We start from the raw sequence: 16,072 nt of genomic DNA on the forward strand, positions 1-16,072 counted from the left end.
TTCTTACACAGACACACAGACACAGACAATAAAAATTAGGGGGAAAACCCTGATCTACACAATCATACTAAGAAAGAAAAGCTCAGTTACTCACGATGCCCCTGAATTCATGATACAGCTCTTTGCTCCACAGAAACACTCTCTCCCATCGTCGTGATTCATTCCAAGGTTATGACCCAACTCATGAGCAACAATGGATGCGAATGTCTCCACAGTGATTTGCCCGAACTGTGCAAACATAGGAAGGTGCAATCAGGAAGTGTTTTCTTTGTCAGATTATTGTTTTTGTCGAAAGGCAATGTATTTCCTATAGTGCTGACTTGATGTCAACCCAGGCGTCCATACCAGCCTTTATGCACTCACTCTGATAAGAACTGGAGTGACTCACGTGCTGATCATCAAGCATGGGTGGCTCATTCCCTGAGAAAACAGGCTGATTTCTATGAAATGGAGCCTGTTTCCTCATTCATAAAAAGATAACATCCTGGTGAATTCTGTTATCATTTTGACACACCTGGGAAGAGGGACTTTTCAACTGAAGAACTGCCTGGATCGGACATGTCTATGAGACATTTCCTTGTTTGTCAATGGATCTAGGAGGGCCCACCCACAGTGGGCAGTCCCATCCCCTGGGCAGGAGGTCCTGGGCTGTATAAGAACATTCTCTGAGCATGAGCCAGAGAGCGAGCCAGTACGCATCATTCTGGTGCAGTCTCTGCTTCCAGCTCCCTTGGCCTGCGTTCCCTAAGTGATGGACTATGACCTGAAGTATAAGTCAGATAAACCCTTTCCTCCTCAAAGTTGCTTTTGGCCATGGTGTTTATCACAGCAACATAAAAGCAAACTAGAATAGATAATAACACATGATAGCTATTAAAAACTTGGCCTAGTCTCTAGGGAAAGAGCACACATGCTACTCCTACCATGTCCTTCATAATGTCCAAACCACTGTTGTAAGGATCTGGGGGAGAAGCAGAGAGTCAGCAAGCGCTGGAAACTGTCCCTAACGCCTACATCCAAAATCACACTTAAAGAACAACGTACCACATTAATCCCACCTGCGTGGCTCCTGGAACACACTGTTCCTACAAACGCCATTCCCGCAGTCCCACCAAAGCCTTTCTTCCTAAATGAAAAGGTAAAGTTATAAAATGGACTTGGGAGGAAAAAGAAAGATTAGTCCTGTTTTTATTTTATTTATTTTATTTTATACCTAGCCAAACAAAGACAATTACAAAAACACTAGGAGGAAAAAAAGAAAAAAACTCAGCAAGTATGAGTTAGAATAATCAGAACCCAAACTGAGATGATCTTTAAGCTCTATCCTGATCATGTGAAAATTCTTTCAGCAAGACATCAAAGTTCTTTCTTTCCATATACTCTTTCACAGAAGATAACAGTGACTGTGAAATACGCCGTAACAAGGTGAAGAAACAAGAAAGGGTATGGGACAGAGACAAGGATGAGCCGAACACAAAGGAACGGCAAGAGAATCTGATACTCCGGCAACAAAACCAGCAGAAGTCATTTTTTCCGATCACTTCATTCAGAGCGGTTTTTAGAGCCACTTACAAAACCAGCTGCGCGCTGTCATGTCTGCGCCGCGTTATAAGGAACTTCTCCCGCCACTGCACGAAGTTGCCCAGCACATCGCCAGCGCCTCCAATTATACTGATTGGGTTCTTATCGGTCCAGATTTCCAGTCCAACTAGAACAATGCGAATGTTTAACATGCTATACATCTGGGGAGGAAGCAGAAATAAGACACGTAAACTACACGAAGAAGGTGAGAAGAAATGGGGGCGGCTGGGACGGACAGGGTCCCATGTCCAAGCTGGCCTTGAAGTTTCTCTGTTGCTGAGGATGACCTTGAACTCCTGACCCTTCTGCTTCAGTCACCCGAGTCCTGGGGTTACAGTTGTGTGCAACCACACCCAGCGAAGAAAAGTACTTTAAAACATTTATGAAGGACTGTAACCAATAAAGATAAAAACAGGATTCTCTGCCCCAAAATGAAATCTATCCTTTACCCATCAAGGACAGAGAACTAAGATTCAAACTCCTTGTTATTCCCACTGTAAAATCTGACAAACACAGGAAGTTAAAAGTTTTGAGTAAATTTTATTACAAAACTTTCCTTACTACGTGGTCTGGATCGTGAATGTTGCTAAAGACCATGTGATAAAAGCTTTTTTCCCTGTCCCAAAGTGTCACAGCAGCATTATTAAAAAATACTATTCTTTCGATTAAGAAAAGCAAAGGTGCTTTCATAAATATCAGAGCACCTTCCCGGGATCTGTTTTGAAGATGAGGCGGATGCTGATATGAAACCCCTTGCTCTTCTGAGTCTTTCTACATTTCTATTTTCCTTTTAAAAGTTACAGAACCAACATTTATACATCCAGAGGTTAGAGCTCATAAATGAACCATTTTCAGTTCTGCTCTGAGACTGTGCCAGGACAGAACAGAAGAGAAATACAACTTACGCTGTCCAGATAGTTTGCTAGGCGAATCATCTCTTCTCGCACAGCAGTCTGGTTTTTTCCCATCATGTCATACTGAAAAAATGGAGGAAAACCATGCTCACAGAGCAGCCAAACAGTAAAGATATCTGCCATCCCCTACACCTAAGAGAAAATGCCAAGGATTTCCTCGGAACCAAAAATGGAAGCATCTAGACACTTGCCACCATTTCAAATGAATCCATCTCATTGTGGTGTTGGAATGAGAAATGAACACTCGGCTCCCAGTAACAGCGCTGTTTGGGGAGGTTAGTGGGTGGGAACTAGCTGGAGGAAGTATGTCACTGGGGGGGCGGGCTTTGTAAGTAAAATCTTCCCCACTTCCAGTCTGCCCTCTCTGCTTTGAGCTCCTGTCTGAGTTGTGAGTTCTCAGCCCTTAGCTCCAGCCATGTCTGCCACCTGCTGCCATGTGTCCCCCCCATTACGGAGCTAATCCTCAGGAACCAGAAACCAAAATAAACTTCTTCTCTAGTTGCCTTGGTCAGGGTGCTTTATCATAGCAACAAAAAGTAATTAATACACTAAAGGACACATTTTAGTGATAAATAAGAAGAAAAGAATAATAAGGCACAATAATAATGAGATGCATTGAAGTCTTAGTTTTCTTCAAATGTGTGTAACTCTAGAATTTTCTTCTTAATGTTACTTTTGCTGTTTTAATGGCAAAGTATTCTCAAGATAATCTTAAAAAGCTTAGATAATAGAATGAAAAATTAATAGATTTCCTAATCTTTTATCTCTTAGGCTAGCGATATAACAATAAACTATTTCTAGACCCTAAACTAAGGTAATAATGAGAGATTAGTCCAGGATTACGAGTTCAAAAATGTTATGTGGTTAGAAAAAAAAGAGATACATAGAAATTTTACCATGTTAAACCAAGTATTTTATGTGCCCTTGTTTATATCTGGCTAAATTTGCCTGTCTATTTTAATCTTATTTTAAACAGCCTACTTGCTAACAAAAAGAAAAGCTTACAGAGTATATGACTTCGCTCCATGACAAAGGTCTTAACAACAGAATCTGTGGTGGATCTGTCCAGCCAGATCCTGCATCTAACAGAGCTTGATGGAAAGGGAACCACTTTTACTCTGAACCATTTTCTTTTTTTTTTTTTTTTTTTTTTTGGTTTTTCGAGACAGGGTTTCTCTGTGTAGCTTTGCGCCTTTCCTGGAACTCGCTTTGGAGACCAGGCTGGCCTCGAACTCACAGAGATCCGCCTGGCTCTGTCTCCCGAGTGCTGGGATTAAAGGCGTGCGCCACCACCGCCCGGCTGAACCATTTTCTATATGAGCAGAACCCGTCTATCTGGAGAGAATGATAGAGAAAAACGCTTTCAGTCTCTAGTTCTTCAGCCACTGCTGGGGCTGGGTCCACACTGGCTCCCCTTTGCTTGTCCTTACACTGCCAAGGGATCCTAAGCACCCCAAGTACACATGCAGCCTGACCAACCAGGGCGTTTACCGACCCCTTACACACAAGAAGGGGTCTCTAAAGCCAGGAAAAACATCTTCAAAATGTTCTCTGTGACTTGCAAGAAAAGACCTGTCCATCCAATCATATCTATAAATAGTTTTTCATACAAACTAAAAACATCAAAGTCACCCGGAACATTTCCAATCATCAATATTTTAAATGATTTAGGGTCCACGTCAGAATCTGACGATCTTGTAGTAGCTAAAAAGGACAAAGTACTTCTCACAGGTAAAACAAGTGATTCGGCCTTTCAGGACATATACGGAAAGCATCCTGCTGTTACCCTGTACCCTGAAAATAGTAAGTGCTTCTACAGCATGCCAGGACCCAGGCCTGGTCTCTTCGAGGGAGGGAGACATTCTCTGAAACAGCATAAAGTAAGTCGGCCTCACAAGGCAGCACCCAACTGTCCTGGCTTATAGCCACAGCCTGTCAAGTAATCCGAAAAGGGTGACAGATACAGCGTAAGACAATCACTACAAAGAGCAGGGTTACACTGTCCCAGTTAGGTTTGCGGATAAAGCCAAGCTAAGTGGGCATGAGTACACGCCCATAATTCCAGCACTTGGGAGATTCAGGCAGGAAGATTAGGAGCTCAAGACTTGTCGTGCCCCTGACTCAAAATAGACAGACAGACAGATGATAGATAGATAGATAGATAGATAGATAGATAGATAGATAGATAGATAGATAGATGGATGGATGATAGACAGACAGACAGAAGGATAGATAGAGATGGATGGATGCACTATTTTAGTTTTGAGATTTTCACTTAAGCCACCTATTTATCGTGCTTTATATTTCCTTTAGGAGTTACTCGATTCTCAACTGCTTTTTTACGAAAAGGGAAAACAAGTCAGCAATTCCTACCCTTTCCTTGTCTACCACAATGAACAGCTCCACATAGCGGGTCTGCGGAAGAACAGCTCTTCTTCTCTGTTGAAACACAAGCATCATAAGAGCAGGTTTGTTATGAGGCTAGACACATTCCATATGAGCAACGGCCAGACCTAAGATCTAGTCACGTGACTTCACATCTGCTAAAAACAGTATCAACTGTTTTACGTAGCATACCCATGTCAATAAAACAAATGTTAACTGCTATTTGTACCGACAAGAGAAAAGCTCTAAAGATAAAATGGGTCATCTATGTCCTAAAGAGTAGAATAACTGATTTTTTTTTTAATTGAAGCGCATATACATGCACCTTTTAGAGGGAAACCTGATTACCATGGTAAGACAGAAAGAAAAACACCTACTGAAATCTGAGAGAACAAGATGGAGTAGGGTCACCATATAAAAATCCAGCTTCGTTATGTCCTTTATAGACATTCATGCCCAAACAGAATAAACAAAGACATTGACAGCTCTCCAATGGTTAATGAGCGCGGGGGCAGAAAAGGTGATGATAGCAAAGTCACGCTCAGGTGATGGTTTTTTAAAACATGCCTTCAGGCAGCTCTGTGATAAAGGCCTCTTAATCTCACAAAACAAAGCTGCATCCCTCAGTCAGCATGTGGCACCATGTCACTCGTGGAGAAGGAGCACCCTGTAGCTGAGGTAAGCTGGCCCCGGAACCACACATCTTGAGCAATCCAGGGCATCCTCAGGAAGCCTCCAAAGCGGTTCCTGAGTGTCCTTGGACAGTATCTGAGGTAATAATTATCTTCAGTCTCTCCTACTGCTCTCTCCTCTCTTCCCTTTTCTTCCTCTCCCCACCTAGAGCTTGAGGTGTCCAAGCAAAACCTCCACGGCTCTCTAACCAGAGTGTAATGACTACACAGCAATGTCTAAGAGGATCACTGCGCAAGATTTAAGCCCTCGTTTAAAATGGAGACTGCTCTCCTCTCAGTCGCCAGAACTACATACTGCTCATCTTTCCATACCCTGGTTCTGGTCACGGAGCTGGGAAAAGACAACAATCACCGTTTTAGTGTGAGAAGGAACGATCTCTTCAGAACAGTCTGAGGCCCGAAGAGTGCTCCTGCTCCTTACCCGCAGCAGCTGAGTCATGCTTGGATGCTGCTCCTCCTCGTCGTCCTTCATGGCTTCCTTCTCTGCGTCCCTGTTAGAAACTCCGCATCTCAGAGGCTCTTGGCGGACATCTTCCATTGGGTAAAATATGTGCTCAAAGCGTGAGCTGTTGTGCAGGGGTTCAATTCCAAAACTGGCATTCTCAAAATGCAGCAACCCTCTACATGTGGCGTGACACCAACCATTGTCAAGGAAATAGAAACACACAGGAAGGATCAGACGCTGACTTAGGCCCTAGTTCCCAAGACACAGAAGGAAGCTACGGCACAGGGAGGAACAGGCTTTCGAGTCCAGCAGACAGATGTCAACTTTGGTCCTCCACTTACTCAGCTCCAACATGAGGTCTGCAGGATGACTGTGGAGGAAGGTGGCACCCCACCAGAGTTTGACCCGGAATATGTTTTCTACGAGTCTTAGCATAGAATCTACACAGAACTGTTCTCATTAAGTTATTTACTACGCACAAAATATTTAGACTACTTCCTGTCACACAGGAACCATTTAGTAAGTGTTGTTTCTCAAAAGAAGACAATGGCAGCCATCATGTATAACTGATTTGAGAATGGAAAGCAGTATCTGTTAGTTCCGTCAATCGGGATAATTCCACATCCTCAGGCCTCCAATGCCTGTAACAGCAGCGTTACTTTAACTGGCCGTGACAAGATTTCTCTAGACCTTGTTTACTTCTCTGAATATAATAATAATTTGCTTATCTAAATACGATAAGCCCTTTTTCTGCAACTGAGACACCTGCACGAAATAACGCAGGATAAAATTTTACCAAGTGCTACAGGAATTTAAAATGCATTTTGTTTCAAATAGCAAATTTTTTGTAGTCTCAAAAAATGAAATTCTCCCACTGGACATTACAATTGATCAGTAAAGAGGTTTTTCTAAACAATATTCCAAGACTATCTGAAGCATGGCTGGAAAGGTCTTCAGTAACCTCGGAGTAAAATCCAACCTCATTAAACACCAAAAGGACTCAACCTGGAACAGCCAGGAGAGGCAAGGGCAGAAAGCAGGGAGAGAAACCAGGAGACGCCTCACCTGAGTCCGGAGCAGGCGCTCACAGCAACCGCTGAATTGTGCACGCCCTCCACGTAGCCCCGATAATGACAATGATTCTAAATGAAAAATACACATACGCTTCAAATACTGCTGTGCTGCTCAAAACTGTCAAGATACTGCAAAGCTAACCAAATTCCTGAGGTTGATAACCTAAAAAATAGCACACGGCATTCTTCAGACTATCTGAAGACCATCTGCTGTCACCCAACACTACACAAACGTTCAGGCAGGCTCCCAAAGGACACCAGTTACAAACAGTCCTGCCCCCGTGACCTTTCAGTCCAGAAACAGCAGTTGGGGATATGCTGCATTTAACATTTTAAGTTACAGAGAACTGATGTGTAAGGACCTGTTTGAGGGCTGAGGAGGCCTCATGGGAACGAGACCATTCTGCATAGGGGATGGCCGTCAACATCCGGGGAGTTTCTCTATCCCCCAAAGGCACATTGTCTGTAGTAACATATATTTAGCTTAAGTGCCTTTACCCTCAATTTGGGACAAAAAAAACAGCTAGCCAAAAATGTAAAAGTCAGTATTACTTGGCGACAGCAAACTTGTATGAACCGTAAGATTTTGTCACCTGTCAGACAGCCCCAAAGCACCATATTAAAAAAGCCACAGCTAGGGACCCCTACCCTACCAGACATGAAGATGTACATCAGGCCCAGCTAGTAAACAGGATGGCACCAGCCACGGACATCCAGGCCAACAAGCAAGTCTCTCAACAAACGGACATGTAAGGCTTTACCTACAAGTGCATTTTAGTACACCAGGCAAAGGCGCACTTTTAAAAATGAACGCTGCTATCCGCTCAACAGACGCATGGAAAAGAGTAAAATTCGTATCATATGAGAACAAACCCCAGACAGACCAAAAATCAAAATATAAAAACAGAAGGCATCTAGCATATTCAAAAAAAAGTGAATAAATCCCTCTTTAACCTAGGTGAATAGATGAAGAGAAAACCTTTCTGCCTGTCACTCAAAACCCAGACGCACCTGGCATGGTGGCAAATCATTGTACTCCTGAGACTGAGGCAGGAGGAGCAGGAGTTCCAGGCCAACCTGGGCTACATAGTTAGACGCTGTCTCAAAAGTAATAAGAAGAAGATTGTCTAGGTGCATTGAAGGGAAAGGCTAAAAACCTTTACTACATTAAAAAATAATTTAAGCTTCTACATGAAAAGGTTCACATAAACCCTCAAAAAGAAAAAAAACAGAAGGAAATATCTATAAGTTACATAAAGAGCTTTAAATCTGGGGTTCTCAACCTGGGTGTCTTGACCCCTTTGGGGTTGAACAACCTTTTCACAGGAGTCCCGCATCAGATATTCTGCAATCTGATCTTTACAATTCATAACAGTAGCAAAATTACAGTTATGAAGTAGCAATGAAATAATTTTATGATTGGGGTCACCACGACATGAGAAACTGTGTTAAAGGGTCACAGCATTAGGAAGGGCGAGAACCACTGTCTTAAATACCAAGTAGAAAACTAGATAAAGGACAGAAGCTCTACAAGTGTTCTTACTTGTATGGAAGGGAGTCAGCAGCCCTCATGTGTAAGAAAGAAACCGGAATCCACACAGATACAATAAGAACATCACCATGAGGAAGGGTGTCAGCAGCCCTCATGTGTAAGAAAGAACCCGGGCCCGATGGTTGTGGCGCATGCCTTTAATCCCAGCACTCGGGAGGCAGAGCCAAGCATATCTCTGTGAGTTCGAGGCCAGCCTGGTCTACAGAGTGAGATCCAGGACAGGCACCAAAACTACACAGAGAAACCCTGTCTCGAAAAACAAAAAAAAAAAAAAGAAAAGAAAAGAAAGAACCCAGAATCCACACAGATACAATAAGAGAACATTGCCACAGGGCAACCATCAGTAACAACTGATTTGAAGCAAATGATGAATACCAGAACTGGTGAACAAAACCTTGAAGGTGGAGGGATTTATACAACTCCAAATTTTAAAAGAAAAATAGTAACTTTTTTTCAGTAACTTTCCCAAGGAGAAACCCAGAAGCCAACTCCTTAACCAATCACTGACCCTGTTAACCATTAAACAGCAGGACCTGGGCAGGATGTGTCACTAATAAGACACACTGGGAAACAATAAGACTGGCCAGCACCAGCAGGTGACCCTGAATCCACCTGCCTGATGACATTTGTTAACTAACTTGCCTTTGTGAGGTATTTCCACAGCACTCAATTTAGTCCTGCTGCAGGTACCTTATCTATGTGACCTAAAACCTTCAATTTTCCTAAAACTTCATTAGTGGGATGAAAGTCTGCAGTCTGTCAACACACTCAGGCACATTTCTGTCACATACCCTTGCTCTCTATTCAGTCCCACAGAGGAACATTAACAAACCGCCATCTGTTCTGAGGCCAAAAGGACTTTGTCCCAGGTCACTGCATGTTCTCCAAGCCTGTACACTTCTCCTAAACATTACTTGCTGCTCCCATGATGTTCCCCAACTCCCCCACTCCTAGAGCAAACAGGGTATGCAAGTTTCTAGAGCATGCTAGGCTAGCTCTAACCACAATGCTTTCTTACACACTGCAGCCCTTCCCGTTTATGGGTTAATAAATCTGTATTTGTTTTCTCCAATTTAATCTCCATCAGTTCCTTCCAGCAAACTTTCAAAGAATGGAGAGAAATTTTCCCTTCACCAGTATAGTTCTCAAAAACACACCAAATTGTATTTTATAAGCTTACAAAACTGATAATCACACTGCAAGGCTGCAGTGAAGAAATGCCTGGTATGCACCATAGGTTAAAAAAAAAAAAAAAAAAAAAAAAAAAAAGCCTGGTGTGCATCAGGGAAACTCTGGCTCAGAAAAGCAGAAAGAAGTAGAACCACCACAAAACAGCCCACCAGCCAGGGCCCAGAGAGCCTTGGCAATTGATTACCAGAGAGAAGGAGGCACATCGGTGCCCGAGGAGGCGCACTGTGAGCAATTCTACTAAGTCCCATGATAATCCCAAAGACCTCAGACATCATAAATCACAAAACAACTTGTGTACTTATGTTTCTTATTAAAAATGGCCTTGTCAGAGCCAAAAACAGCTTTATAAATTAAATTCAATCTTAAGAAGTACAATCCCAAAGGAATATATTTGAAGTTTATAAATTTACATGTATATTAATTGTGCATTATAGACAATACAATGTCATTAAAAGGGACAATCTAGCCCATGCAAAGAAATGAAGAGTATCTAAGTTTGACCATGTATTTCAAACCTATTGGCACACCTTCATTTACCTGAACAATATTAAACAACCTAGAAATAATTGAAATCCCCCATGTTGATACCTGATATTTTCAAACATCTAGCAAAAAAACTACCATTCTATAAAACTTAAATTATTGAAGTTTCTATACAATTGAAATCTATTTTTGAAATTTTAAGTAGACAGTCTTTCAATAATAAATAATAGTTATATTTACTTATAAACTGCCAGACTATCTCTTGTAAACACCCCTCAAGTATGAACTCACTAAAGTCCCCAGTAACTCCATGACATCGTAGCTACTATCCCCACGTTAAAGTGAAGACACGAAAGTACCACCCTCACCAGACAATAAACACGGAGCCAGAATTCAAGCTTACACAGTGTGTGTATGAAACATGTCTACAAAAAAAAACACTAAGAACTCAAGCAGCATCAACTGTGGTCTTTGGCTTCTTACCATAGCAATCTCTGGATGGATGAGAAGACGGATGGATTATCTTTTATCTGGAATATATACTACGATGTAAATTTAATCTAGTCTACTGGCTTCCTATCAAACAATGCAAAGTCACTAAGATAAAACAATCAGACAGTGACCTAGAACTAGACAGGGCAAATGGTGGGGGTCCACAGAGGTTTCCTAGTGAGACCTGAGCTTGCTTTACCAGCAGGGCTGTATAAGAGGATGACTGGACCACGAGCCTGGGTACCAGAAGTTTGGAAGGGTCTACACACGGCTGTATCTAGCAAGGGGGAGGTCTTTTGCCCCTCCCCTTGGCATTGTTATAAAAAGCCCTTTTGAATAAAGTTCTGGGCTGGTGGATATTGATCCAGGTCCTCCTGAAGCTGTCCTGTGTTTCTGTCTTTCTTTCTCCCCTCTATATTTCTATCTAAATCTCTTATCCCTCATGCCTCAAGAGTACCCTGGGGTAAAGGGTGGGGGCAGTTCCCCCACAAATGGTGCCTGAACAGGGAACAGGGACTTGGCGAAATGAGAGAGGGGCATCGCAGGTCTAAGGAGTCATGCTAATAAGGAATTGAAAAATAAAGGTGACAGTATTTTATTCTTGGGAATGAAAGTAAAGTGGCTGAAAGATACCCAAGTGAGTCTTCAGTGTATATCTCTAAGTTTCTCTTTTTCTTTCTCTCTTAATCTCTATCTACTAAATTGGGTTTAAAAATGGTAGTATAAGTAAGCCATAGAAATGTAGGCGTAGGTATATTAGGGTAGAATAGAATTAGGTATATGGATATTGTGTAGGTTTAATAGGGATAATAGAAACTTAGGGTAGAGTAGGTTTTCCCCGAGCATGGACGGGACCCGGGGCGCATAGGGCAGCATCCAGGACCCAGCAGCCACTGCAAACCTGGCAGTCCACGCGGCTTCAGAAGCTCCAGAAGCTCCCAACAATGGCAGACGCCAGAGCCAGCAGGCAGCAGCAGCTGAGACCCTCAGAGAATCAGCACAGCTCAGGGGGCACATGCCAGGGAGCCAGTGCGAGCAGAGAGGTTCTGCAAGCTTTCTGCTGAGAGAAAGCTGTGGTGAGGCGTGGAGACGCCGCGCCCAGAGAGAGGCAAATGGCAGGTTTAGAGTGTAGCAAAGACTTCCGGACCCAGCTGCCCATGCAAGTCTGTCTCCTGGAGCCGCAGACCCTGGCAGCTGGAGCAGGGCAGAGACGCCAAGGGAAAGGTGGAGAGCCGAGTGGGCAGCTGGAGAGCTGGAGAGTGCAGGGTGCTGTGGCTGTTGTGTGAGAGACAAAGCCCCCACAGAAAGATGCCCTTGGGGTGCACACCAGGAGGGCCAGGGCACAGGCACTCTGAGTCTGAGTGTATTCTGGGAACACCAAGGATCCTGAGGGGGGCATTTGGCAGAGCAGGGACAGCGACCATGACTAGCTGCGGCTGGGTTTCCTCCCGGACCCCCCGGGTGCTGAGAGCAGTGAGGTGATTGAAAGCCCTCAGGGGCCAGCTGGGCGGTGGTGGCGCATGCACTTAATCCCAGAGCCAGGCAAATCTCTGTGAGATCTCTGTCTGGAAAAACCAAAAAAAGAAAAGAAAAAAAAATAGGAAGGAAGGAAGGAAGGAAGGAAGGAAGGAAGGAAGGAAGGAAGGAAGGAAAGAAAGAAGGAAGCCCACCCTCAGGGCCTCAGAACACAGGTGTCCTGGGCATACCCAGTTATGGGAGGCACAGACAGATCGGGACTGTAAAAGCCAGGAGCCAAAAGCCACGCAGTTTCTGTTTGCTGGCTGTAAGAAAGTCTCTTTTGAAAGGACTCTGCCCCAGCCAGCTAATAGCTTTTGTCCTGGAGCAAAAATGGCCTTAGGGGAAGGCTACAGACTGCAAAGTGCAGCCATAGGGAAGCGCAAAAGTTTCAGAGAGGCTTGCTTGAACTGAAAAAAAGTTTTGGTTATGGGACTCCTCATATTTGGAGCTGTTTGCTTCAGAGTCTTTACAACTCTGACAGCTATACAAAGACTTATGGGCAGCTGACGAGCCAGGCCCTGATTTCAAGTGATCAGAAGAACTTTAAGATTGATATCAGAAAGCTCTCTGGAACTTTAAGACTGGTGATAGAACTGTAACACTGAACTTTTTGGACTTAACAAATAAGATGGACAGGAGTGATTCCATTGCAACGGGACAATTTTGACCTTACCTACACATAAAGACTTTATTAACTGTGGTGATTCACGAACTGTTTTGTGTTAAAAATGGAACTGTTTATGGAACTTATTTTGTGTTAAAAATGGAGCTGTTTAAACAGAGAAGTTTGGGTTTTTTTCTAATCAAACTCAAGATGCAGCTTAGAAAATTATAAAGAAAAGGGAGAGTTAATATTCCTCAGTCTATTTAATTTAAAAACAGTATTTTCTTGTTACTTGAGTGGATTAATGTTAAGTCGTGTTCATGTACCCTATGTTTTGTATAGTTCTATTAAGAAATTGCTTTTGGATTTTTGCTAAAGTTTTTAAAGTGTTAATGGTTATATTGAGAGTGTTGTTTTTGGATGTAGGTGTGTAGGAATTGTAATTATGTATAGTAATATTTATGTTAGAGTTATTATGTTAACCTATTGATATTGGTGCAACATGGTTTGGTGAAGTTAAGGGAGTATTTAAGTTTGATGCAGATGCATCAGAAGCTTATCCTATGTTTTGTTAGTAAGAAATGCAAATGGTTATATTAAGAGATTGCTTTAAAGTGTAAAAAGTTTTATTAAGAAATTGCTTTCAGATTCTTGCTAAAGTTTTTAAAATGTTAATGGTTCTATTAAAAGTTTGCTTTTGGGCCGGGCGGGTGGTGGCGCACGCCTTTAATCCCAGCACTCGGGAGGCAGAGGCAGGCGGATCTCTGTGAGTTCGAGGCCAGCCTGGTCTCCAAAGCGAGTACCAGGAAAGGCGCAAAGCTACACAGAGAAACCCTGTCTCGAAAAACCAAAAAAAAAAAAAAAAAAGTTTGCTTTTGGCTGGGTGGTGGTGGAGCACGCCTTTAATCCCAGCACTTGGGAGGAAGAGGCAGATGGATCTCGAGGCCAGCCTGGGCTACAGAGTAAGTTCCAGGACAGGCTCCAAAGCTACACAGAGAAACCCTGTCTTGAAAAACCAAAAAAAAAAAAAAAAAAAAGTTTGCTTTTGCTTTTGGATATAAGTTTGAGAGAATTATAATTATGTATAGTAATATTTATGTTAGAATTATGTTAACCTTTTAATGTTAATTATAAAGCTAAGGGCATTTAAGTTTGATGCAGATGTATCAGGAGTTTGATTTATTTCATGCAGTTGCATCAAGAGTTTATTGATTTAAAAAAGGACTTGGTACAGCTAAGACTGCTGTAGTCACTTTAGACCCATTCCAAAAAGGATATTTCATCTTTATCATCCTCTACTCCTTTACTGGGAAGTGTGACAGCTATGGAGATTGCTGTGAGCTCTTAATGGGGAGCTTTTTAAAATATTTAGAGGGACCTGTGGGAGCCCACAGAGGTTTCCTAGTGAGATCTGAGCTTGCTTTATCAGCAGGGCTTCATAAGATGATGAATGGACCATGGGCCTGGGTACCAGGTGTTTGGAAGGATCTATACTTGGCTGTATCAAGCAAGGCGGGTGGGGGGGGGCGGGGGTGTCTTTTGCCTTGCCCCATGGCATTGTTATAAAAAGCTCTTTTGAATAAAGTTCTGGGCCGGTGGATAATGATCCAAGTCCTCCCGAAGCTGCCATGTGTTTCTGTCTTTCTCTTTCCCCTCTATATTTCTATCTAAATCTCTTATCCCTCATGCCTCAAGAGTACCCTGCTGTGGGATGGTCTGTATGTCAAGTGTGTTGCTGATTGGTCAATAAATAAATCACTGATTGGCCAGTGGCCAGGCAGGAAGTATGGGCAGGACAAGGAGGAGAATAAAGCTGGGAAGTGGAAGGCTGAGAGAGAGACACTGCCAGCCGCCATGATGAGAAACAGCATGTGAAGATGCCAGTAAGCCACGAGCCATGTGGCAAGGTATAGATTAATGGAAATGGATTAATTTAAGCTGTAAGAACAGTTAGTAAGAAGCCTGGTACGGCCATACAGTTTGTAAGCAATATAAGTCTCTGTGTTTACTTGGTCAGGTCTGAGTGACTGTGGGACTGGCAGGTGAGAGAGATTTGCCCTGACCCTGGGCCAGGCAGGAAAACTCTAGCTACAGTACCCTGGGGTAAAAGGTGGGGGCAGGTCTCCCACACCTTATGTTTTTGTATAGGACAAACTAAAGAATTTGCTTCTGGTTCTCTTGAAGAATGCTACGAAAGTACGTTACTGACGTACAGAATTCTATCTAACAGGGCAGCACAAAGTTCAAGTGAAACAGGACCAGAGTCAGGGGGAATAGACTTCTCATGAAAGCTATTGCAAAAGAAAAAGTGTGCAATGCCTAAGTGCCCAGGGGACTGTAAAACACTCCTCGTCCTGAGCAAAACTAGAAATGTTTATGCTCCCAGAAGAAAAGACGGCACCAGGCCAGGCTCGGTGTCCGCCAATGACTTAGAGAGTTCCAGGCCAGCTCTGTCCCCAAGAGTGTTCTATTGCCTGACACAGAAAGGACCACACCTCTTCAGGAATGAAATGTCAGCAGAAGAATTAGAACACCAGACTATGTAACAACAAACAAATGTGCTTCTTGCTGTACATGAATTACAAAAGGAAGGTGTGCTTTCAGATATCAATATTTTACCAAAACAGTAAAACCTTCAGTCTTCAAAACATCCCTCTTCCCCTTCACAACTAATAAGGATTGTCATTAGAGACAGTATTTCCCATCTTTTAAACACAAATCTTTTTTTTTTTTTGGTTTTGAGACAGGGCTGTATAACAGTCCAGGCAGTCCTGGAACTCTCTCTGTAGCCCAGGCAGGCCTCAAACTCACAGAGATTCTCCTGCCTCTGCTTCCCAGTGCTGGGATTAAAAGTGTACACCACCACCTCCTGGCTTTAAACACAAATCTTAACTAACAAGTGCAGGAGAGCTTCACAGTATGGATCAGTTTCCTTCAGGGCCATCATACAAGGATGTGGAAGGTGTCCTGTGGGGCTGGCAACAGGGTAGTCCTTGGAACCTGACAAGAACACACTTTATAGAGTATGGAGAGGAAAATAAAGTACCTGTACGCTGGGATGGTCGGAGAGCAGAGAGCCTTCCTCGTCATAGGTATAAACTACAAAGTCGTGAGGTAAAAGGTCTCTGAAACAGGAATCAAA

General features: G+C 43.0%; 1 protein-coding gene across 2 annotated transcripts in view; it reads right to left on the bottom strand.

Annotated features, from left to right (window-relative positions):
- Adam9 (ADAM metallopeptidase domain 9) overlaps positions 1–16,072 on the bottom strand; it is an 80,894-nt gene that overhangs the window by 49,275 nt on the left and 15,547 nt on the right. For both annotated transcript variants that reach the window (XM_052751856.1, XM_052751857.1), the window contains exons 4-11: positions 15,977–16,055; positions 7,083–7,159; positions 5,994–6,192; positions 4,869–4,934; positions 2,487–2,558; positions 1,573–1,742; positions 1,045–1,126; positions 95–228 (exon numbers count right to left, since the gene is read on the bottom strand). In XM_052751856.1, the coding sequence (XP_052607816.1) occupies positions 95–228; positions 1,045–1,126; positions 1,573–1,742; positions 2,487–2,558; positions 4,869–4,934; positions 5,994–6,192; positions 7,083–7,159; positions 15,977–16,055 (879 nt within the window). The remainder of the gene's footprint in view (positions 1–94; positions 229–1,044; positions 1,127–1,572; positions 1,743–2,486; positions 2,559–4,868; positions 4,935–5,993; positions 6,193–7,082; positions 7,160–15,976; positions 16,056–16,072) is intronic.

This window comes from Peromyscus californicus, unplaced genomic scaffold (assembly GCF_007827085.1).
Source record: "Peromyscus californicus insignis strain IS unplaced genomic scaffold, ASM782708v3 Scaffold_23__1_contigs__length_62951481, whole genome shotgun sequence".
Taxonomy (NCBI): Eukaryota; Metazoa; Chordata; class Mammalia; order Rodentia; family Cricetidae; genus Peromyscus; species Peromyscus californicus.